Source organism: Aphelocoma coerulescens, chromosome 15 (assembly GCF_041296385.1).
Source record: "Aphelocoma coerulescens isolate FSJ_1873_10779 chromosome 15, UR_Acoe_1.0, whole genome shotgun sequence".
Taxonomy (NCBI): Eukaryota; Metazoa; Chordata; class Aves; order Passeriformes; family Corvidae; genus Aphelocoma; species Aphelocoma coerulescens.
Window position 1 is genome coordinate 7,326,535 of NC_091029.1, and position 24,655 is coordinate 7,351,189.

General features: G+C 41.2%; 1 protein-coding gene across 8 annotated transcripts in view; it reads right to left on the reverse strand.

Moving 5' to 3' along the window:
* Window positions 1–24,655, reverse strand: part of ZDHHC8 (zinc finger DHHC-type palmitoyltransferase 8) — a 116,836-nt gene that overhangs the window by 45,330 nt on the left and 46,851 nt on the right. The window contains exons 2-4 of one of the 8 annotated variants that reach the window (XM_069030627.1): window positions 7,766–7,822; window positions 7,650–7,677; window positions 6,879–7,133 (exon numbers count right to left, since the gene is read on the reverse strand). The exons of the other annotated variants lie outside the window; for them this stretch is intronic. Of the exons in view, the coding sequence (XP_068886728.1) occupies window positions 6,879–6,880 (2 nt within the window). The 5' untranslated portion in view covers window positions 6,881–7,133; window positions 7,650–7,677; window positions 7,766–7,822. The remainder of the gene's footprint in view (window positions 1–6,878; window positions 7,134–7,649; window positions 7,678–7,765; window positions 7,823–24,655) is intronic. 8 annotated transcript variants of the gene reach the window in all.

Below are 24,655 nucleotides of genomic sequence, written 5' to 3' on the forward strand. Positions count from 1 at the left end.
ATTGAACCCAATCCCCTTCCAGTCCTGCTCTCCCTATTTCCACACATTCTTCAGTTAACCATAAAATCTCATCACTTTATACATTAATATTCTCTTAAAGTTGAACAGCACAAGCACTGGACAGTCCTTCCTGGTCCAAAAGCTAATCCAAAGCAGGGCAATGAAGCTGGTGAAGGGTCTAGAGCACAAGTCCTATGAGGAGTGGCTGAGGGAATTTGAGTTGTTCAGCCTCAGGAGGAAAGGAGGCTGAGAGGAGATCCTCAAGAAGAGGAAATGCCTTCAAGTTGCACCAGGGGAGGTTTAGGTTGGCTATTAGAAAACATTTCTTCACGGAAAGGGTTGTCAAGCTTTGGAACAGGCTGCCCAGGACAGTGGCTGAGTCAGCATCCCTGGAGCTTTTAAAAGCATAGATGTGGCACTCAGGGACATGGTTTAGTGGTGACTTGGCACTGCTGGGTTAACAGCTGGACTCAATGAGCTGAAAGATCTTCCCAAATTCTACGTGAAATCACGTGAGTGACCAATTAACACCACCACTAAAACCATCAACACCACCTTCACACAAAAGCATTTAAACTGTGATTAAATCCAACCCCCAAACACTGTACGACCTCTCACTTTTTATTTCAATACGGTTGCTGATGTTACAGTGTACCCATTAGTCTTGGCAGCACCAAGTCCCTTCAGTGGATCAGTGATGAATGTCACTTCTTATAATCCAGCTTTCTAAAAACCAGTTCCATCCAGCAGTACACAGCTGTCTCCCAACAAATGTGATGACAGAGTTCCTTCCCAGTAATAAATGGTAAAGATACCACTGCTTCCCAAAACAAATGCTATTTCTATGAAAACCTCTCAATTTGTTTTTTTTATGATCTTCAGCCATTCCTTTACTCATCACAGGGGACACTGGAAAGTGTTACTGAGAGGCAAGTTTATGAAGACATAAATAATTCAATCAGAAGAAACTTTTGACCAAATCTTTGATGATGAATAGCAAAATATCAGTTTCTGGAATCAGTGTCTCAAACTTCAAATGGCTGTGGCAGACAAAAATGGTTCTGAGACATAAATCCCATAATCTGACATGGAGTACAACCTGCCTGTGTGCTTCCCCTACTGAAGGAACTGTAAGAAGCTTTTATTCAGCTCACCAGGCAGAAAAAAATCATGTGTCAGTAGAAAAGTTGTGCTACCTAATGCTATGAATCTATAAAGGTGATGAATAGCCCAAATGTTGATGCAGCTGGTGAGAAGATGCTGTCAGATCATTAAGCACAGCCAGGTGATTTGTCAGTGTTCAAAGACGAAGAATTTCCTATCTTCCACTTCCTCCCTCGGGCTCCTTGCACATGCACACATCCTCCAAAGCCATCTTTCATTACAGCCTGAAAATCGTATTTTATCTCCTCTTCACCCTACTCACAAATCTGCCAGGTTTCCAGGGATGATTTTCAGCTCATTCTCTCCTTTCTGAGAGAGGCTGGGTCTGAGCACAAACCTTTATTAGCAAGTTTAGGCTAACACACTGCACCGTGATTATCATGTCTACTGTTCTAAGGAAATTCTTTGCTGCTGCAGAAGCTGAATGCATGTGGGCTTTTTTTTTCCCTCTCTTGTGGCTATAGACAATAAGTACTGCTGATGTGTGCTTTTCACAGAGCAGCAGATTGATGTCAGATTAATTCTAAAACCTATTTTATCAGATTAGTTTGATTAGCTTGGATTTCACATCTGTTCTGTAAGATACACTAAAAATCTCTCTCCAGTTTAAGTTCTGGGAGAAAAAGCAGTGAATTCACAAATGTATCCTAACAGAGACATAAAACTCCTCCTAAAGAAAAACCCAGAAGTGAGAGGCACCAAGGCAATGACAAATGGAAGGAGTAAAAGCACAGATAAGCATGAGGAAAGCTCCTCCATTAACACTCTACCATGACCACTTTGTTAAGCAGCATTGCAAGATCACATTGAATTTTTTTACTTATGTAAGCAGTCCTGCTTGGGCTAGAATGACTGAGCAACCTGGCTGGGATGTTCATGGTTTAGTCCCACAGACACAGGTAATTGGAGCATTCTTCATGTTGCTCACAGGGTGGATGCTCTTCTGACTTAACCATAATGCTGTAACTGAGACATCTCACTGGAGACAAGAGGAACAGACACAAATACAGTGTGAGAAAAGGATCTTCAAAAACACTATACAGAGCAAGTATTTTTCACACTTGTGCAACTAAGATAATTTCTACTGGAAAAATCCACACCTGCTGCAGGCTAATATTTTGCATATAGTGAACATAAACCTGAACATGGAGGTTTCAACTATGACACAAAGAAAAACATACCTTTACATTCTCAAAGCAAGCAAACTTTTGACTGGCTAGGGGAGAGTTGGAGACACAGGAACCTCATGTTTTGGTCTCAACTGACTGCCTTCCTGTAACTCAGCAGCAGCTCTGCACTGCATTAATCTTACTTTGCAAATGCTCCACAACATGGACTGGCTGGCCTTCAGGACAGTAAAAAAAAACTCAAGTGGAAACTGCTTGTGTTTGCTCAACACTTCATTTTAAGGCCACTTGTCTTCTTGGTATTAACAATGCCATGGCAATTCTACTGTAGAACAAATTCCTTATAAATATGGATTTCCAAAACTGAAATGTGCTGGTAATAAAAACAGCAGAGACACAAACCCACAAGTAGGATCATGTTTAAGACTGGTTGCAAAATGGGACTTGACTGGCAACTCTTCTTAACATCTTTATAAATTTCATGTATAAGAAATATGCATTTAGACAAAACAGCAAACGACAAAAGTAGCATTTGAAGACTCGAATGCAAATCGCAGAAATGTAAATAGAATATTTTATTATTGCACTACATTTTCAGGCTGCATAAATAAGTGTACATATATTGGTGGCTGTACTAAATCACGGTGACAACTATGACTTTATTATGGCAACAAAATGCCAAGAAATCCCCGGAGATTTAGCAATATTTTCTGACACCACAATCCTGCAGCTATCTCCACAAGCAATTAAATGAAAATGCTGCACTGCCTCCTGCTACATTCCAGAGAGCTGTATCAGGCAATTCAGCCTGCCCAAGAAAAACACTGACAATGTACAGGCACTGACTGACAGCTGCCAATCAGCTCTAACCCACCACAACCTCCTGAAATGGTTCAGATAGGCTGGCAAGAGAAATACTACACTGCATTACCCCTCAGATGTCAAGAATATCTTCCAAACAGGTTAGTCTTCCTGAAAAGGAAACCTATATTCTTCAAGGGGTAAAAAAATACAGTTGTGGAAGATGCCAGGTTGTTTTGCACTTTCTATGCCAACCCTCCCTGCCACCCCCACCACAGAGAGAGAACTGGGCTATGCTGTGGGGAGCGTGGCAGCAGCCACCAAGAATATCCAAAGGGGAGATGCTCAGCTGAGTCTAGTCAGGCATCCAGGCTGTTGCTATCAACTTCTTGCTCGGCTGGAGGAGAGGGAAGCTTGCAGCTGGCTGAGACACACCAGTGCTGGCATAAAAAAAAGCCCTCAGAAGGGAACAGAAAGAATACAGACGCTTCCCAGGGAATAAGGCAAAAAACCCCAGTTAGAACTGACTGCCTTGGATTAAGTGTGTAAAGGAACAGTAAGTGAAAACAGAGGGAGATAACTGCATGTAGAGGAGAGAGCAGCAAGGCAAAGTACAGAAGACAGAAAGGAAAGCAAGAGTAAAGGAGGTGGCAGAAAGTGCTGCAAGAAAACACAGCAGTGTTTTCCACAGCAGGGACATACTGGAACCAGTGTGGGTAATTTTTGTTCCAGCAATGGCTTTGGGGAAGACAATTCTTCCACCTTCATTCCCTCTAGTGTGGTGCTGCTCAATCAAGCACAGTAAAAATCTCTGCCTCAGAAGGACTACTGGCAACCAACTAAGCTTGTCCTTAGAATGAAGCAGGGAGCTGAACATGGAAAGGCTCGGCGTCACACAAGACAGGTCACTGAATGCTGCTAAGAAATCTTGCACGTCCTCAAGCTCAAAGCTACCAAGGGTACTTCCACAGTAAATTTACAGCATTTCAGTGGTCAAGTCAGAACCATGCAGCCTTTAGCTCTCACAGGTTATTCATACAAAAGATAATGACTAGTTGCAAATTTTGGCTTCTCTTTATTGGGAAGAGTTTTCTTGCCTAGTTTTGGCTCTGTGTCCACTATGGGCTGGGTTAAGCTTAAATAGTTGATAGCTCTGCTTTGTCATTCCAGAGCTGGAATACAGAGATTTGCAGCTTGTATGTGTGTGACTGCCTCTTCCTCAGGTTGTTCAGACAATTCTTGTGTGTACCAAAGGACATGCTGTGCAGGAATCTGACACACAGGAATTGGTTTTAACACATTATTCAGGATTATGTCTGTTTTCATCATGCTTTTCTATTACAAGCAAAATCACTTTCTGAAACTATTAAAGGACCTGGCATCAAATAAAGCAGAGCCTCAATTCCTGCCTGGAGGGTCCATGCTGCAGCATTTGTAGACTCAATCTAAAGGCAAAGTTTGCTGATAGACAGCCAGACTTTCAAACTTTGTTTGCTCAGGCTGTACCAGAAGCATCCACGCTAATACAATTCCAGCAAACATAGCAATCATTTGTTCTGCTTGACAAAGGTCACCGGACATCAGCTTGAATCTCCCACTCAAGTCCCTTTACCAAATTCTGCTTTCAGTGGCAGAACCAAAACTGGTTCACAATAAGCTGGGCCCCATTTTTTATAATAAGCAGTCAGGAACATTATGCATTTTTTATACTCTGCAATTTTAAATTTACGGGGTATAATCCTGAAAACTAGGATTAAGTTTAATATGCTTTGAATTCACATGGTCTCATTACAGGATGAAATAATTCTAGACAGACTCTGCACAACTGCATGGTGAATGTACTCAGGGGCCCAGCATGTGACAGCTATGCACGTAACTCAGCAATTCTGCCTGGAAAGAAGGGTTTGTATAATTTTACTCAAAGAACCTTTTGATTTCAGTATTAAGTCTTTTGGCTAACTGATAAATTCTGAACACTAAAGTAGCCTGCCATTTAGCAACAACTCCCCCTAAAGCTGTTAGATTTTATTCTGGGGCACAAAAAAGTACACAGTTTTAAAAAACTTTAAGCTGCTCTCTTTTACTATAGCAAGGTATCAACTCGCTCTTACCTTGCAGTAGGATTTGCAAGGTAACAGCAGGTTGATACCTTGTCTAATTCACAAGTGCAGAGTTATGTGGCTTTTGTGTCTAATTTATACACGGAATTTCCAACTTTCAAAGGGGAAAATGTGATTTAAGTACAAGATTGTCTGCCAAATTCCTCAAACAATCACAGATGTTTCATACATGTCTGACTTAAGAGGGCTGACTGCTGAAACCTAGACTTATCCAAACCACTACAAATTCCTCTACAAGCCATTTGTCTAGAGGCAAATGACGAGATCTAGATTTATGGATCATGACACAAACTTATAAATCTTTACTCATAGTTTACGATTTAAAAAACATTTAAATACGGAGTTTGTCAGTCGAAGTAGCTTTTGGTCCTTTAATCCTGAGTTCCAGCTTAATGGAGCAGAAGCAGCATTTGTGTTTCCCTGCCTTAATGTGCACTTAGTGGTTGTGTACAGTGCCAGTATCCACAGCATGAATGCAAGCAACCAAACCTGCAGAATTCTGGAAATGCAGCTGCCACCTGCACAGTGGGGAACAGCAAAGATGAGGAACCTTTTCCCCCCAGCCTCACCAGCAGGAAGAAGAGCCTGCAGGGTTCCCTGCAGAAGGCACTGCTGCTGGCACACCAACTATTGCCTCTCCGGCCTCCTGAGGAGGTTGCCTGGCATGGCAGGAGCAGAGAGGCTCCTGAAGATGCACCAGCCCAAAACACAGAGTCTGTAGTGTGTGTCAGTGTCACTCAGCTGAGGATGGGGTTTTGTTTCTCAAACAGCTTGTCTTGATGACTGTGGAACAACCCCAGAACTGCCTAACATTCAGTTTCTATTCTAGATTAAGTTGCCCCTCAAATTGCTGTTGCTTGACAATACCAAAAAAGAACCTGTCCTCAGTTTTATCTAATTTACCAAACTTCAACAATTTTGGGTGACTGAAGATATAATTTTCAATCTGTGACAAACAAATTTTTCAGTTAAGTTTTTTAACAAGCAAAAGAAAACCACTTCTTGCCTAGCTAAAATCCAGTAACTTAATCTTTATACTAATGGTGATCATGTTTGGGGCCTAAAATTTGGCAGGGTGTTGCCACTGATTTCTTCAAACCAAAACTTTTAATCATATATTATCCCAAATTTTTAAATAGCTTTAGCTAGTTCAAAACACCATTTTTTCAGTGAATGAGCTATTCAAAAATCCTAATCAGGGACCCATTTTACTAGAAGCTGTATAAACACAGCTGCTAGAAAGGCTCTGGTACATATTGCAACAGAATGGTTTGAATTCTGTTTGGAGAACCTCACAGTGACAACTTAAATGTGTCAAACATGCTTCTGTGGCCCCCAAAAGTGATATTGTTTGATTAAAAATAAACCACAACAAGCGAAATGTAATACTCAAATGCAAAGAGCAGAAGGTGGAGCCGGAGCAACCATGATGCAAATTTATGAGAATTTGCTCTTGAAGAGCAACACCCATGAGTGAAAGAGGAGGAGGAGCTGAGGAGGAAAGACAACTCTGAGGAAAGAGAAGTGAAAACAACCTGAGGCAAAACCAGAGCCAAGGAGGCCACCTGAGAGTTGCTCTGCCTGTGAGAGCACTGCCAGCCCTGGCCATTGAAGCATCTGAGGAACCACTAATCCTGAAGGGAGGCTTCCAGGATTTAGCACTAACATGTGAAAGACTCTTCAAATTGTATTCTGCTTCAGTCAGGTAATTTTCTTTCAAAACAATTCACTGCTTTCAGGGTTCAGGAAAAATCCATTGTGGAGCCAAAACCAGATGGGAAAATGTTTAATAACGTGCAGAGTACTCAGTGCCAGGAGAAAGCCCAAACGCAGCTATTTGGAGACAAGGCTCATGAGGCTGCAGGTGGAAAACAGTGAGAGGGCTGGTCCAGGTAGCTGCTTCCACAGGCTCTTCTGGATGCTGCAAAAAAAGATCAAATACAGGTTATACACACTTTGCAGTGGTTTTAGTGAGTGGGGTGGGGAATGGGAAGGTTGTTTGGTTTATTTGCTCGGTGCTGAAATAGCTCTCAGTTGCAGCTACAGAGAGCTATAATCCCTGCAATCATTTCATTGTGTCACAGGAACATATATTTGAGATAGTCTGGCTGGGATTTATTCAGTACATATAACAGCAGCAAGGAGTTTTCAAAAAAGGGTCTGTGGTTGGATTGAGGGACATGTAATCACTTTGGAAGGCAAGATGAATCACTCAAACTAGTAGTGTAAAGCAAAAATACACACTGAATTCCCCTCAGCCAAGGAAACAAAAGAATAACTTACCACGTTCTACATGAACTGGGGGGGAAAAAAGGACCAGAAAATTTTCCAAGACAACTGACTTCAAAGAGTGTTTGAATTTCATATTCAAAGGATTTCTAGGAAGAATCTTTTTGGAATGGATGTGAAATTTGTAATAACTCACTACACAGCTTACCTTCTTGCTGGTACTTGAATTCTCATTCCTAGGAAAAAAGAGGAACATATCAGTGTTGCATCACCAGGCTGAAGCTGAGGGTGTTCTTAAGAGAATTTTCAAAAATATCTACTTACCAAACTCTGTGCCTCTCAGGTGAGGAAGGTCCCTGTAACTTGGATTCTTTTGACCATCTTCAATTAAGAAAAAAAAAAAGAAAGAAAAAAAAAAGAAAAAAAAAGAAAAAAAGAGGGGCGCTGCATTCTCAGATTGCAAATGCTGGAGTTACCCAACCTGAACAATCAGTGTTGACTGCTGCAGATGAAATTGGCTGTGGCAAAGTAAATCATGTTGCATAGCAGATGACTTAAATCTCTTCTCAGGCCCACCCATACTACACAAAGAGAGGGCTGCATTCAATTCAATAACCAGGCTGGGTTGCCTGAGCCTTTCCTGGGGTATTTCTGCATGTTCCTTAAACTTATCAGTTCTTTTGACTGGACAATTTTCTACAGAATAAATGGTTCCTTCCAAAAATCCCATTATAGACTATGGATTTTTCCCCCGAGATTCTACTTCCACTAAAGTCCAAGTCTTCTCTTGGGCTTTCCCTGCTGGCAAGGCAACAGATCATTGCTATCCTTTGGATTGTTCTTGCTTGCTTGTTAATAGGAAGTGGTCTGGACTTCCTAATAGACTGCACCTGTGAGAGATTTGACCAAACAGCAAAATCACTCCCAAGAAAACAGTTTTTAACCACACTACTTAATAATGATCTTTGGGATGTACTGCCTGAACTGTGGATTTTAGCATGTTGACTCACAAAATGTTTCCATGAAATGGAGCTTTTGGTCTCATTATGAGGATACTTCTTGCTGGGAACAATCTTGATGCTCATTTTCTTTATGCGGAGATTGCTGATTTGGGGAGGGAGATGGGGATAGCCAAGGAGAATACCAGGGGTCAAATCAAGGACAGGAGACAGGCCACTTGGTAGGGTAACTATAGATCCCTGTATTTTTCTGCAGGATATGATTTGGACATCAGGCATTGCATTAAGAAATACGACACAAAAGCCACAAACTGTGTATCATGTTTAATTCTGGCAACCTAAGTGAGCTACAAAGTCCAGGCCCAGTAGGAGGAAACCTATACAATATGTTTGACATATGTTTGTTCTTATACAGCCCCTCCCTGTAACTTCACCCACAGACTCCAGTGTTTGAGTGCATGGCTCACTGTACGAGTTCAGTTTTGGAAGGTATTTACAATCCTGACAGAGGATCTTATTTCTACCACAACAGTTACCCAGATTCTCTTGACAGGACACTGGACAAGTTGATTTCAGGCATAAATTGACTACAGGAGAGTTCAGTGTGTTTATTTTGCAGCTTTATGAAGAAAATACTGATGGATTTTCGATGCCTTATCACATCTCTTCCATGGCCATGTGGCTGACATTACTTTGGACCTTTAAGCAAAGAAAACTTTCAACTCTATTAATAGATATTGACCAAGAAATGTTTTTTGGTGACCTCACAGGACGGCTTACCTGTCAACTAAATGTCTGTAATTACTGATAAATTCTTATCTGGCGTTGAACATAATTAAGATTTCTGTTGATTATCCAAAGCCTTGGAGACTTCTTAACTTTGCACACTGATTTATGTCAGTGTCCAGCTACTGACATAAATCAGTTTTCTTGAGCCTATAAGGAAATCCTTCTGGGATAGGTGTTAAGTTGGTCAGAAGTGTTTGATTCACAGCTGTGAAAGTTGAGGACTTCTGCCTTCCCCAGTGCAGTAAAATACAGTCTAAATTCAAGTTTCTATACTTGCTGTGACAATTTGTCCTTTCTATACATTTTTTCTCAATAGCAGAGTCTTTGCATGCCTTCTCAATCTCTGCTGAGATTAAGCTGCTATACTTTAACAGATAATACAAGCAATATTCAAGCCAGTAGCTCAGATATGATGGGACTGCTTTGCTAACAGGATTTTTCAGGAGGATAATGGAAATATTTGTTCCAATCTCTAACTCTAAAAGTTAAAACCTACAAGTTAAAACTTTCTCTTAACTTCTCTGACTCTCAGCCACTGACAGCATACCCAAAGGTGCACAGTATGATCCTACAAGTTGAGAAGATAAAACTGTGGCCACAGCCAACAAGTGCCTTTCCATTTTCATAAAATGGACAGAATCTTGTCTGAATGATTTTTTTAAAACTGACCTAAGGAATCAGCTAAAAAATTAAGTTATACTACTTCTGAAGTACAAGAGTGAAATTACAAGTGTGACATAGACTGTGTCGAGTTTTGATTTTTCCTTTATTTAAATTCTCTTGACAAATATAATTAAAACACATTTAGGTTGCACTTTTTTTCATAGCAGCAGAATACAAACACAAATGTAAATCACCTCACAGTTCTCAGTATTATCTTAAGCTGGAGCTTAAAACCTTCTTTCTAATGTACACCTTTGATTATCTTAGGTTTTGATTATTAGCAGCAGTTATTTTTGGAGAAGTAAATGTTTATGCCCAAATTAAAAAGACAAAAAAGGTTGTGACTAAACATATTGCTTTTCTCAGTATTCAAATTCTCCCCATCCAAACTAGACTGACTCTCAGATGAATGACCTCTTACATTGAGACTCCAGCAATAACCAGAGATTACAACTGACATTGTCAGTTGTCCATTGTCACAGCACAGAAAGTGCCAAGTTTCAAGACTTATTTACCACCCGGTTTCACAAACAGAGAAGGGATGAACTGAGGATATTAAAATACTTATCAAGTATGAAGGTAATAGGAATAAATCTTCTTAAAATGTTACAGGCCAGCTCCCACAGCTGGGATTTAGCTTTTATGTTGAAAGACCTTGGTGCAAACCCAGAAACTCTTTTGGGGTCACAGCATAAATGCTTGAAGTTTCCAAAGATAAGTAAAAGATCAGGTTCATGGTCTGTTCTCCTTAATAAATAACAGTAATAATATGAATCATTCTCCATTTTCTGAGTCAAAGCTTCCCAGAATCATTCCAAACTTCCCCCCTCCAGCCTTATTTTCTCATAGAAATCCCTAGTAAAGTAAAATGAGGAAATTCAGTGCTTGTTTGCAAGAAGTATTCCCTCCCACAGAGCAAGCATTTTTCCACCCTTGGAAAAACAGTTTCCCAAAATGGGGCACTGCATTAAATCAATATCCCTGTACATGAACAGGCAGAGACATGAATTCCCCTTGTTTCTGGAGGGCAGGGCAGCCCCCAGTGTGATATAAAAGCCTGACCCACCAGGTGTCTATTCACAGCTCAGGATCACCCCAGGTATCTGGTGACAGAAGTGCCAGAGCTGTGCTGCTCTCTGCCAGGGAATTGTGCAGGCCAATTCCCTGCCAAGTCTGCTCCACACAGGCACACACAGTCAGTCTCCTGGGAAACCTCTTTCTGCTTCAGTTCTGATAGCATTTGAAACTCTTAATGGAGTATTTGACTCATTCTTAACATAATCAGATCAATCAGATGAAGATGTAGAAAATGGTTACCAAAAAGTATTAATTTCAGTGTTTTCTCTGGCAGAAACAAAAATAAGTTCTGGTAAGGCTGAAGATGTCAGGGAAGAACATCCCCAAAGGATGAGAGAGAAACTGGAGTCACAAAGGCAAACACATGGTAGAGAATCAGAAAATCCTCCACTGGGTTCCAACTCCTAAATTAACAGTATATTCTGACGCACGCTGGGGAGAGACAGCAGTGAAACAATCTGGTTGTTCCTTTTATGAGATGAAAACAATCTCTTCTCCTTGCTCAACCTTTTACAATAATCCCATGAGAAATTGCTCCAGCCAGGCACACATGGAGGCAGCACACCCACCCAGCCAGGCTGCACAGGGAACGTTTTCCCCACCACCAATCTCCTGTGTCCAAAGGGTCAGCCCACAACCTCCCAGCTCTTTCAGGGACTGGAGTGCGTGTGGAAGGCACAACTGTCAGACCTCTAAACCCACCTGTAGGACTCCATGGCTTGTGGGAAGGGGAGGAAGGTTATCTTTTGACAGTAGAAAAGAAATGCAAACTTTAATTGCTATATAGCCAGTGCCTAGCACATGTGAGCAGGGATGATAAGGAAAATACCTATAAGCAGTTCAAATTGGGTTTTAAAGAGAAAGGGCTTAATCCATTTCTAATTAAGTCACATGAAGTAGTGAATTGACACTCTAAATGAATGTATGCAAAAACAGCTGAGAAGAGAAGGTGGGTAACTCCTCTCAGCACAAGTTAGCTCACTTCTGCAATCTATAACTCATCTACGGACAGCATTCACCGTGCCAAAACTCCACGTGGCCACTTTGAACTGGAAAAGAAGCCAAAAGCAGAGGACAGGCATCCAAAGGGAACACAAAAGCGGATTCCAGCAGCTTTGCTTACGGGCTCTATTCACGCTGGTTAACCCCACACAATGCAACCTGGCAGCCCTTGCCTGACCAAATTAGCGGCGTGTCCCTAATGAGCCTGACAGCTCAGGATGCTGCCATTAACCGAGCAGTTGATGAGACTTCCCTGCTGCCTGCCCCAGTGACAGACATCCTTCTCACACACGGCCACTTCTTTACGGGCAGGCTGGTGACCTGTTACAGAGGGTTGTGATTTTAGTTTTTTACGATGGTATTTTCAGTTTTCAGATAACTACAGCCTTAAGCCAAAGGGCAGGGAAAGAACCCAAATCTTCCTAGATTTGCTGAAATGACTTCTGCCCATAAAACTGTGCTCAATAAAAAGGTACAGAAAGGAAATACCCCTGCATTAATCTCCACTCAGACACTGCTCAGCCAGCAGCTGTCCAGGACTCTGGCAGCCAAGCACCATCATGTCCTTCCTCAGGCGAGCAGCACTGTCACTTGGTCTGATGTTTTTTGCAAGGACCTCCATCCCTCCACCCACTCCAGTTCCAATCTCCAATGTCAGACACTAAAAATAAAGAGCCTTCTTACAAGCATTCCCAAACAAAAAGGAACTAATTGGTAGATCTGAGCTTCTTGACCTTGAATTTTTTGATGGACACATGATTCAGGATGGGCTAGCACCACACTACTGAACTTCCAAATCGGAGCTTTGAAGAGGCTTGGATAGAGTTGTTCATATATTTAATTACAAAGTTCATTCTCCTGATATATGATATAATTTAGATTCAGAATTCTGTGGTCCACTTCTATTTACCTCTTTCCTCACAAGTGTGTATCCAAGGGCTCTCACAAGCAAAATTTTCATAAAAACAGAACAATCAGCCTAAAGGACACTTCAAGATCAACTCTTACAAAGCTCCCTAAGTGTGTACAATGCAAATGTAGCATGGGAAGCTTTTTTCTCTAAATTAGAATTCAGCTGGGTTGATCTCTAAAGCAGTTCAGCTAGAGAGTGTAACCCCAAGGTTTTTACTAGGCTTCATCCTACAGCTGGCTCTTTCACTGAAAGATGGAGTGTTATGATACTGCACTGCAAATTCAAAAGCAGGATACAGGGCATAAGATACGCATTCAAAGCACCTGCAAGAATCAGACATAAAAGACACAGAGCACATTGCTGCTTTCAGAGATATGAAAGATGATGATGATATTTGTTCTATGTTAGATTAAAATCTTCCAATATCAGGTTAGCAGCCGCAAGACTTGTGAATGCTGTAATGACACTTCACTCACACTCCACACTTGGGTAGGCAATTGCCATAGTAAGGAGACCTCAGCTATCCCAAACTGCAGCCTCTTTAACATGGATTAGTTAAGCTGCTTTCCAGTCTGTGGTTCTCTCATTATTCAAGCACAGACAGGAGGAAGGTGCACAATTTCAAGCAGGATGGAGGCTGAAATAGCTCACTGAAATCCATAGTGACCCTTGGTCATCAGAACAGGGCCTGCACATCTGTGTGAAACACGGGCTCCAATATGTCAAAGCCAAAGTTTCCAGCTCTCAGGGCTTTGTTTTCCAAGAAACAAAGTTCACTGATAACAATTGCTTCTCCAGACCACGACTGTCTTTCATTCTCAAATCCTTGTTTCATCTCACTAACAAAGCAAACAGTACTTAAGCAGCCTAGAGATGTCACACACAGACAGTTAAGCAGTCTCATGGAGCCATTTTACATTTTAAAAAGCACTTATATTTTTGCATGTCTAAATGTTATGACTTACATTAAAAAAATTAAGTCAATCAACATTTCTATCTGTTAACACTACCAAAAGTTTTTAAAATTTTACATAGGATATTTTTTCTTAAATTCCTTTGAGCAGCAAGTTTCAAAACTAATCTGCAGTGGAATTCTGGGTGGAAAAAATTCTGAACAGAAGACATTTTGCAATTTGCCCCAACACTGACAAAACTGTGACAACAGCAAAGCACACAACTTGCTCTGTCCAAATGATACTTCTGTTCAGCTTTTTTGCACACTTAAATAAGATGCTGTGAGAAAAGTTGTATAAAAAAAATCTCCTGATACATAAATCCTAAGTAATACCAAAAATAAGGAAATACTCCTTCAAGGTAGAGCTCTTAAAAAAACTCAAGCAAACCCTTCAGTTTCACTTATACAAAAGCTTTCTAAAAATGAAATATTACTGAAGAATCTTATTTCTTATAAACTGATCTGCAATTAAAGCAAAACAATTTTAAAAACCCCTCAAATGCCAACAAAAAAAGCCCTCTAAACCACTTTTGTGACCCTCTTGCACTGCTGGCTCTTCAGAGGGAAGACTGCAAACTAAACAAATCCATGAAGGCAGCAGCACACATTGGTTTCAACTGGTTTTGAAGTCTCACCTGCTTTTCTACCAAATAAAAAAGTACCCTTTATTGCTTAAGCCAACTGAACAATAGTTTGCTATCACACAAGCTCAGACACCTTACAAATATTACACTAATAATTTGAGTCTTAATTTTAGGAGTTAATTTCTCAGCCCTATTGCTTGGGGGAGGAAAAATGGGCAAAAGAAACCAAAAAAAAAGCATAGATAATACTAGCAACAAAGATCTTTGGATTCAGATTTCTCTGAGACTGGCAAAAGTGTATGTGAGGCACTAACCAAATCTTACTCTTGCTGGTTCAATGCCATTGCTCAGCCTTGTTTTCTTCATCTTGCAGGGCAAGATGGTATTGGAGGAGATGCAGATTTTTGTCTCAAATCTGCCGATGTGGACTTTAGCCCAGAAAGAAGTTCTAGAGGGGAGACAGAGGAGATACATCCCACATGACATAACCCAACACCACGCAAAATGAAACCTTACTTAAGAGAGAAAAACGCAGATAGGAAGATGACTTGTTTAGCTCATCTGGTTTGTTTTCAGAGCAAAGCTTGCTTTAATTCCTGTCCATTTTACTAATTATTCCAAAGTGTATGTCTGTGCTCAGTGTTGCTAATCAGAGTGTGCAGAAACAATACCCTCTCTGCACTTAGAGCCAAATTCAGAGGTCTGCTGTCCAGTCCATAAAGTTTAGGGTTTCTATGAATAAGCTTAATTAAGTCTTGGAGAATATCCAGGCTTCAGGACATAATTCCCACACTGAGCCTTTGAAGCAAGATTTCAGCATCATTCCTCCAGGAGACGAATGGATTAAGAGTGATATGGCATCATATTGTTTTCCCCTTTAACCTGAGACTGCTTAAAATGGAACATTGTTATTGAGCAGGAACCAGCTCTTCCTCTATGTATTTTGTGTATTGAACTGATGCCTTGAAGTGGCTACCTGAAAACAGAGGCTGGACAAGGTTAAGAGAATAAAAGCAGGTATTTATTTGAAGGGCCATCAAAGGTACACCTTGGGAGTCAAAAGCCTCCGAGGGGCTCCACCCAAGATGGATGCTGGGTCACACACAGTGGTTCTTCACACTTTTATAAGTTTGGTCTATTTGCATATCAAAGTTAATTCTCCAATTATCATTTCAGTTAATGATGTAATTACCCCAAGTTTGCCCCTCCTCTCAAAGGCTTTAGTTTACATGTTTTGGGGCCTGGGACAACAAGGTGTCCTGACAAGGTGCAAACCTAGAGGGGGTTTATTATGTCTAACCAGCATGAGAGAATAGTAGTTAACAGGCCAGACAAAACTTCAGTTACACACTAGGCAGTACAGGATTTAAAAAGTATAAAAGTTAAAACCTAAGGCATCAACGTCCTGGAATTTATCCAGATCGAATATAAGAAAGTATCCAGAAATAAAACTAGGAAAAGAGTATATGAGCAGCCCCAGGCTAAAATGAATAGCACCTTACCCTTGTTTTTTAAACATTCATCCCATGTACCACCAAACTACTGGAAAAACTCTTTCTTTCCAAGCCCTCACTTCTCCCTGTCTCATCACAGGTTCCCAGTCAAAGCCAGTGACTCAACACCTCAACAGGGAAAACAGTCCAGGCTGAAATTTATATCCAACAGGATGGGAGAATGTTAAGCTCATTTCAAGGAGGAAGGAAGGAAAAGCCATTAGCAGTCAGAAAGGAAGCACATTTCAATAAGGCTCTTTTGTCTTTAGAAAAGAGAAAGCAAACTGAGAAAAGTTCTCCCCACTACACAGTTGTGCTTACATGGGCTTCTTGCTTGGAAAAATCTTTGATTTTGGCAAAAATTACACAAAACAAGAAAAAAACCTAAACTGCTTAAGAAAAGAAACCTTCTAAGTAACAATAACACAGATCTGTTCTGGAAAAGATTTAAATATTTGCACCTCTAAGTAAATAGAAGGAGTCAAGGCCTGTAGGTGCCAGATAAATAACACACACGGAGTCATTTTTCACAGGAGCAGTGACTGACTGTCAGACTGGCTCTGGGTGAGTGGCTGGGCACACACCAGGGACACGGTGCTGGACCTTCTCTTCTTTTCTGTCTCACGAAGAACATGAGAAACACCACTCCAGCATATCCCAGAGGTTTCTCTGGTTGCCTCTGTGAGCCCACCAAGGTACAAGAACTCTTTATCATGCAACTGTCCACTCCGAAATGGAGAATTCAGCAGGGACACAGAGCAAAGAAGTGCTGCTGGAAAGGAGGTAAGGGTGAGCTCCCCAGTACAGGGCCTGCAGCACACTCCAGAAATGTAAGATTTGGAAACATAAGTAAGTCTTTGATGCACTTTTCTTCTTCTACTACAATGAGCAAATCCTAGACACAGGCAAGTGTACAGCGCTGGGAGAAATGCCAGGCAGGTTCCTCCCTGAAATGGCATCTCCCTGAGCTGCAGGAGCTGTGGGACCATTCCATCCACTGGCACGGAGCAGAGCTCTGTGCAGAACAGCAGAACAGCAAGGCGTTCCTTCTTGCAGCACATGCCTGGGTAGTTTTTCCAGAGAAGTTGCAGCTCCTCCTGCAGCTGTGCCCGTCCATCTGTTTCCTGCTTTTGATGAAAACTCTGCAGCTTGGCTAGACTGGGTTTGAGCCTTAACAGGGACTGTTTTACTTTCCTCCAACCCTCTCCAGTGGAAATTAGATGTGTAAGCACGGCTATCTCTCAGGATCACAGAAGACAAAGTATTATGGGTTATCATATTAGCTCCCTTCCATCTGACAACTCCAAGAATAGGCACACTGTGTACCTGTCACTGCTTGTCTCCATTGAACAAAGCCACAGTACTTTATGCTTTCATTGACAAGTTTAGGCCAAGAAGAATAAGTCCAAAGCACCCCTGACCCAGGCATTCCCAAACCACCCAATGGTGGGTGGCACCAACTCCAGCCCAGAGCACCTCTGAGCGCACTGCGGGCATGGCTTGGCCACGGTTTGTGCCACCACACATAATGTGCTCTTCAGACAAGGGCCAAACAATAGAAGATTTGTGAGATAATGTACTGGAGCAAAGATGAGTACTTAACATTTTGAAAAATACAAGGGCCTGACAGGGCCAAGCAGAGGCACACACTGAACAAAACCTTTCAGAGGCAGACTGGAGCTGCCCACATGTTAGCAGCTACCGGCCTCCGACTACCATGAACTGAGGCTCGATTGTGTAACGCAGATCAGAGGCTTTCACCAGAAGTCTGGCAAACTGAAAAGCTCTCTCAAGTTTTCAACAGTGGGGCTGTTAGCAGGAAGCACAGCTCATATGACCCTCACAGCCTTCCCAGGAAGAAAAGCAACAGCCTAGAAATGCAGTGGAGAGTTGGGATCACCACTGCTGTGATGGCAAAACAGATCCTAATAACATCTGCTGCCCTTTGCTTTATTGGAGGAGGCTTTTCCTCTGCATATTTCAACTCTCTGCTTTAGCTGAATAGTTTTTGACTACAGAAGGCATTCTTAACTTATTTAGCTTTGTTACAACAATTACTTAGACTAAGAGTCCATTATTCTTCAGCTATGCCCAAAACATAATATTGCTTGAGCTCAGGAAGGCCAATTCCCTTCCCAGGCCTGTTCCGAGTAGCTGTGGTGTGGGACTGCTGCCCAGGACCTGCTGGTGACAAAGGAGCCGCATGCTCACCTGAGCAGACTGTTCCTCCCAACTTGGGGACCAGCACAGCTTCTCCATGGAGACACCTGGGGCTGGATCTCCTGACTCGTCCACATGAGGAGCCAAGTGCTGGCAGACCCAGCCCTGGCACAAGCTGTGCTGCCAGGGCACTCTCTGTACCATGCTCCGTGATCCTTGCCTGACACTGCAAAGAAGACACCACTGCTGATTTAAGAGCACTCTGGACTGCAGTTGTAGGAATCAGGGACAGTATTTTGGCCAAGCATCTTATCTGGATTGTTCCAACACTCCTTTTCAGGCAACTGCTACTGGCTACTATCACAGACGGGATATAGGGCTAGGTGGACCCAGCACAGCTGAAGTCATAGTTGTAAAAGAGCACTGCAAGAGGAAATACACATCACCACAGATTAAGTTTTTTAGGTATCATACTGGGAATAATTTGGCCTGCAGAACTTTGGCAACAAGGGTAGAGTCGCATGCTGTGACTTCCAGATCTGCATGCCTGACAGAGCTCCTCAGTTGAATAGCAATTTCTCATCAAGAGCCTCTCTGGTCATTCACTGTGAAATATTCTGTTCAGAAGAAAAACTATTTTCAAGTTAAAGCAGGGGGTTTTAATTTAAAATTGTTTTTAAACCTACTGCTTTTTGGCCTGAAGCCAGTAGACAAAATTCCATTTATATTTATAGCTCAGATTACCTCCTCATCATTCACACATCCATCTGTTTAAAAGGTGCACTTTTCATTTATACCTTCTTAGGAAAAAAAAAAAAACCAAACAAACCCCAAGCCTTTTAATTTCTTCAAAGCCTTTCAATGACTATAATTGAAATTAACAGCACCCACTTGTGCATAACTTCATTTCATTGCTATGTCACATAAGCCTCCATTCTGTAACTACAGTAACTTAGACAATAGTAAAGAATTGGACAGAAACCTGTAGAAATATGAACAAGCCTGTAGAAATATAAATAAACCTGGGGTGGGTTTGGGCCATCTGATTCTGAATGGATGGAAGATGGAGCTCCTGCCTGCAGCTGCTATGTGCCAACACCCTGCATGCTTCCCACGCTGCCACAGCTTAACACCACGCCACAGGCTGTAAAACCCAAACTACGAAAAAAGGAACAGGCCAACACACTCCTGTACAACTAACAATCATTTTTAACAAACGCTACCTTAGATGGATGCTACAATCAGTGAGTTTTAAGATTTGGGTTTGCTTTTAGGGTTTTTTTTTTTACTAAAAGCTTGTCATTTGCCTCACAGATAGATATGTAATGCAGGTTCATGTCACAGATCACAAAAAATGTTTGGCTAGTTCTCTATTCAGGTGTATTCACAAACAAGAGCAGTATATCAGTATCTCTTCACATAATCCTTCCCCGTTGCAGTTATCTCAAGATAGTTCAAACTGCAGAAATTCAAACTTTAGTATCTGCTGCTACAGTAAGCAGGAAGGAACCATGTCTGAAAAGGAAATGTTGGTTTCCAAAGCCATTCATGCTTTGGCTCAGATTTCGGCAGTGGCAGTTTAAGTGCTGGCCGAAATGTTCCCCTGCTTCAGCCCTGGCACAGCCCCACAGAGCAGAACAGCCCTGAGCCAAATACCTGAGAGCCAGTTTCCCACTACAGCTCTTCCCAGAGCTACTGTCATTCCCCCTTACCCAGTCAGATTAAAAGATAGTAACACTGATATAAAGGAAAATATTTGCTTAATGCTGCAATCTTCTCAACAATGATTGTTCTGGAACGAGCAGTGATAACAATGCCTCGATCACTGCGAGCAAATGCCTGTTTTGCAGAGCGGCCTTGGAAGCCACACCTGCAGCTCTGAGCACACCTGCCAGCAGCTGCAGATGCTTAGTCACCTCAGCACAGCAACAACCCAGCAGCCTCGTCTGTGCCTGCCACTGCTTTCATTTGCAAAGTTACAGATGTGCCTACTCAAAAGCACCCTTTACAGGCAGCTCCTCACAACATTAAAGCCCCTTTACACCTTCTGAATAATTCTAGCTGCCTGTACAGCAGGGATGTTATTTGTTATCCTATCCTTAGGGATTACAGTTGAATTACTTTGCTGTATATTATCCTCTACCCAAATATTCAAAAATCACGCTGACTGCTTGTCTGTGCAGGAAGTAAGAGTTTCAACTGTACCAAAGGGGAGGAAAAATCCAAGCTGTGTCTACAGTGAACCCCCTCTAACATCCCTCCCCCCACCTGGTACTGTGCAATTTCAATGTCAGCACTACTGTAGTTCAGCCAGACTGCCAAAGCCTACTTAAAAACTGAGCAATGGAGATTAGAGATGGAGTGGCTCAAAAACGAAGTTAAGCAAAACCTTTATACATTTATCATAAAATGATAGGCTTCATAGTCCATGAGGATATTACTTGGAAAACAATCTGCAACTGTGATGAATTTCCTTAAGCTTCTGCAAGCACAGGTCTGTACACAATGGGATTAATTCAAAAGCTTATCAGCAAAAATTCATATGGCCCAGTTCATGGATCCCACTTTACAGGGTTAAAATTTAGGCTATCTGGTATACTATGGAGGAAAACATTGTTTTTATAACCACACTTTTGATTCTCAGAGCACAATACTGCCCTTGAGCAGGTTTGCTATTTCATTGTTAATAATGAAACCCTAAAGGAAAAGCTCAAAGGAACTAAAAGGAAGAAGAAGAAGAAATCTCAGACTGTTTTTTGTATTTAAGTCTTCTGCTGACATTCCCATTTCCCCAAAATAAATATTTATTACACTCCTTAAGCAAAATAAGATTTAATCCATGGTTCAGTTTTGAGATAATACTGAGCATACAATGGGTTTTACTTCCAGCCTTGTTTCCTAGAGGTACAAGCTGTAGGTGAAAACCACCCTGAACTAGTGTTTCTTTTGTTGCTGATGTGAAAAATAAAAGCTTGGGCATCCTGGGGGACTTTTTTCAAGTGCAGTGAGCCACATGCCTGTCTCTACAGTGATATGACAGCAGTGGCCTCTCCCATCACTCAGAGAGGCAGATCCATGAAGCAGCAGCATGTGCTCATGGGCCATCAGTTGGATTAATCCTGCTGTGAGCAGATGGCTCTCCCTCACCTTACAGCATGGAGGCTGTGATAAAGACATCAGTCATGGATAATTCCAAGTTATCAGAAGCTCCATCAGAAGCACGTAAAGGGTGGTGACTGCACACCAGCTGGCTTCAGGAAGTGGGTTTTGACTTGAGTTTGCACTATTTTGATTTAAACCAGCCTTTTCCAATTCTGCAGAAGGCTAGCAAGATTAGTAAAGGTAGATTAAGATTAGTAAGGATGGATTTATGCAAAACTAAAATAGACTTGATTTTAAACTCCATTATGTTCTTCCCACCGTGTAACGGATTCTTCTTTTGAAAATACAGTATAGTGATATAAATTTGCTAAGAGGGAAGCCCTTGAATGTTCTGAAGCTTCCTCAATATTATCTTTCAAGCAGAAAAGTTATCAAATGAATTCTACTTCTCCCAAACCCTCAGTGTGTGATGTTAATGGTGGGATCCTCTTCCCAAGATACTGGGTCCTGCAAAGCTGCTGCAACGGCCACCAAACTTGAGAATCTAAAGCAAGAGATCAAGCCGAAATCTGCAGTAGCCCCAGTTTAATTTCTGAGTACAAGGCCAGGCCAGTTTCTCCACTCAAAAAGTTCAAAAATTTAAGAAATGCATTTTAAGTGTAGCTAAACTGTAATGAGCATTCCTATCTGGGAACATTTATTGACAACATCTCTTTCCACTGAAGAAAACACAAGAAGAAACTAGACTTGTGAATCAAAGTATAAACAATGACATCAAGTACAAACACTGTAGTTCCCAGAGATGCTGACCTCTGACAGGCACTTGGAACACAGAAGCACAATTACAAGAGTCACCAATGTCTTGATGGAAGCCAGCAGCCTGTGATCTATTTGAAACACTTTCCTCACCCAGCACTTAATATATCAGCTCCAAATTTTCCAGTCTGTTTGCAGTTTTTAACAGCTTTAACCGATACTCAGCCTGTAATGAGTTCATTTTTAAATGTACATCTCACTGGATGCAATTCTCCACGGTTCCCAGAAGAAATGACTGCTAACTTCACACCTTGGCCACTGGGGCCTTGTTTGCCCAAAACCAGTGCTGGAGTGGTTGAAAAATTTGCAACTGAAAAATTTGCATAGGTTTCTATTAAAGGACAGGAATGCAACTAATGGCAATCTCAAGGGGTTTATGATACCAAACAAACCTGATTTCAGAATTTGAGATGACAGGCTTGGCTGGTAGAGTTGATTGAGTAGTTAAGACTTTCAAGGCACGTGACTTATACCACATGATATTCTGACTACAAATTTGGCTCATGTGTCAATAAAGCACATGCTAAATGGATTAAGGGTTGGCTAACTGACAGATCTCAAAGTAGTTGACAGCATAAAGTCACTGGGGAATGAAATTGCTTTAGTTTGGTTTTGCATTAATCAGAGTTAGCCAGATGCTCATCCAGATACATAAAAATGCTGAAGTCTAGATATAACCAATTCCTTGGAAGAAATGTTCTGCTAACACATAGATTGGCAGAATGAAATAAAAAAATAAAAGTATAAAGAAGAAAGAAAAATGTGCACACATTCAGTTAAAACAGGCAAAGCCAGAGCTACACCTCTGGCAACACAGAGGACAGGCAACTGCTCCAGGCAAGAGGATGTCTTGAAGAATTTCAGCATCCTGGCAGGTGAGTGGCTCAGGAGCAGCTTGCCACTGCCGCAGCACAATGAATAAATAACTCACAGAGCCTTCAGCTTTCTGAAACAAGGCAAAAGAAAGTCAGGATGTGATTCCATGGCACTACTGATGTTCTACATTCGAATCTGAATATCCAAATTTTTAAATTTTTATTGGAAAATTGAAGGTGGCAGAAAAGAAGTCACCAAGAAAAAAATCTGAGGGTTGAAACAAAAGGTTTCTATAGGAGATTTTAAACACTCTCTCTGTTGGGAAGTGACAATTATAAACAGCAAGAAGTAATCCTGAGGAGATGCTAAAGGATTCTTTACCCAGGAGGGAGGGCACAGTGGGGCTCAGTCCCAGAAGCTGCTGCTGTTCAAGCAAGACAAATTAGAAATATGATACCAATTTATGGGTGAGGCCAACTAGTTACTGGAAGAAAACTGGAGAAGTGAAACAGCAAATCCTTCACTTGGGTGTCATTAGACCAAAACTATCAGCTTTTCAGAAAAATGTACTTTAATCAACAAGGATATGGTAAAGCCCGTGGATTAGAGATGGTGAAACAAGATCGTTATTTGTTCCTTTTAGCTGTTCCTTTTTTACATCTGCACCAGATCCTACAGAGACTTTCAGGTATACTTGTGGGCATGCAGACCTGTATCATTCTAGTAAGGGTTGGAGAGATGTAAACATTGAGTTACTTCAATATTAAGTTTGAGAGTGGGGAAAGAAAAGGAAGTTAGTCAAAGCTATGATGATGAGATGGACAGAAACATTAAGAAATTAAATTAATATTGACATTTTATAGCCAAAATTAGCACTTGGGAATACTGAATCAATATTACAATCTCCCCTGAACATTATAGGGGCAAAAAAGGTTTTAAAACTAGTTTGGTATTATATACACATTTACATAATCTTGCAGTCGTGTGACCCTTATCACACTGTACCTTTAAACATGAAGGTAAAGAGCTATGTTTTCCAAATTTCATATGCATTTGGAAAGCTTCCTGTACCCCAGCCTCTCAATTATGTATTGTATGCCTACAATTAGGTATTAAAACAAGTAAGAATGAAACAGGAAGGGAAGCAAAAGCCATGCAGAAAAAACCCAGCAAAACTACCTGCACTCATTCAAAAACAACACTGCAAGGCAACTTTTATGTTTAGACTACTGGGCCTCAAATTTCCATTATGTGAAGTTTCAATTCATAATTCAGGAGCCAGTAGTCAGGTTTTGTTTGCAGCTGAGCTAATTCCTAGTCTTTTCTTGGGTTAGATCCAAACTCTAAAAAGGGCAAGAAGGCCATCTCTAAGAAGGCAAAAATATATTTAATCTATTCAGGAGCTTTCAAGACCTGTCAATATTAAAGAGCATCACATGTTCCTTGTCCAAGGCTCATCCAACATGATCCCCTAAGGAATAATGGAAACGTTTAAGACCCAAACCTACTAAACTGGAATATTTACGAAGAAAATAATTAAAACTTTAATTGAGAGATTATTTCATTCATATCTGCCCTGGATATTCAGATACAAAACACTGCTTCCCTTTATTTCCTTATTAAATCAGGAGTGGGCTCATCATCCAGTTAGAAACAGATGCACTAAGAGTATGTCAATGATTTTACTGCTCACGAAGCTCTAATGTCAAAAAAGTGACCCCATATGTGTGCCTGTGCAAGTGTTTGTAAGATCAGTTTTTTTAAATTCATAGATGTTAAAGTCAGGAAATTTTAGAAATTCAAATTAATCAAGAAGGAAGGAAGGGCAGTGAACCAATAAACCAGAAAACTCAGAAACTATTTATGGTAAAAGCATTATTATTCA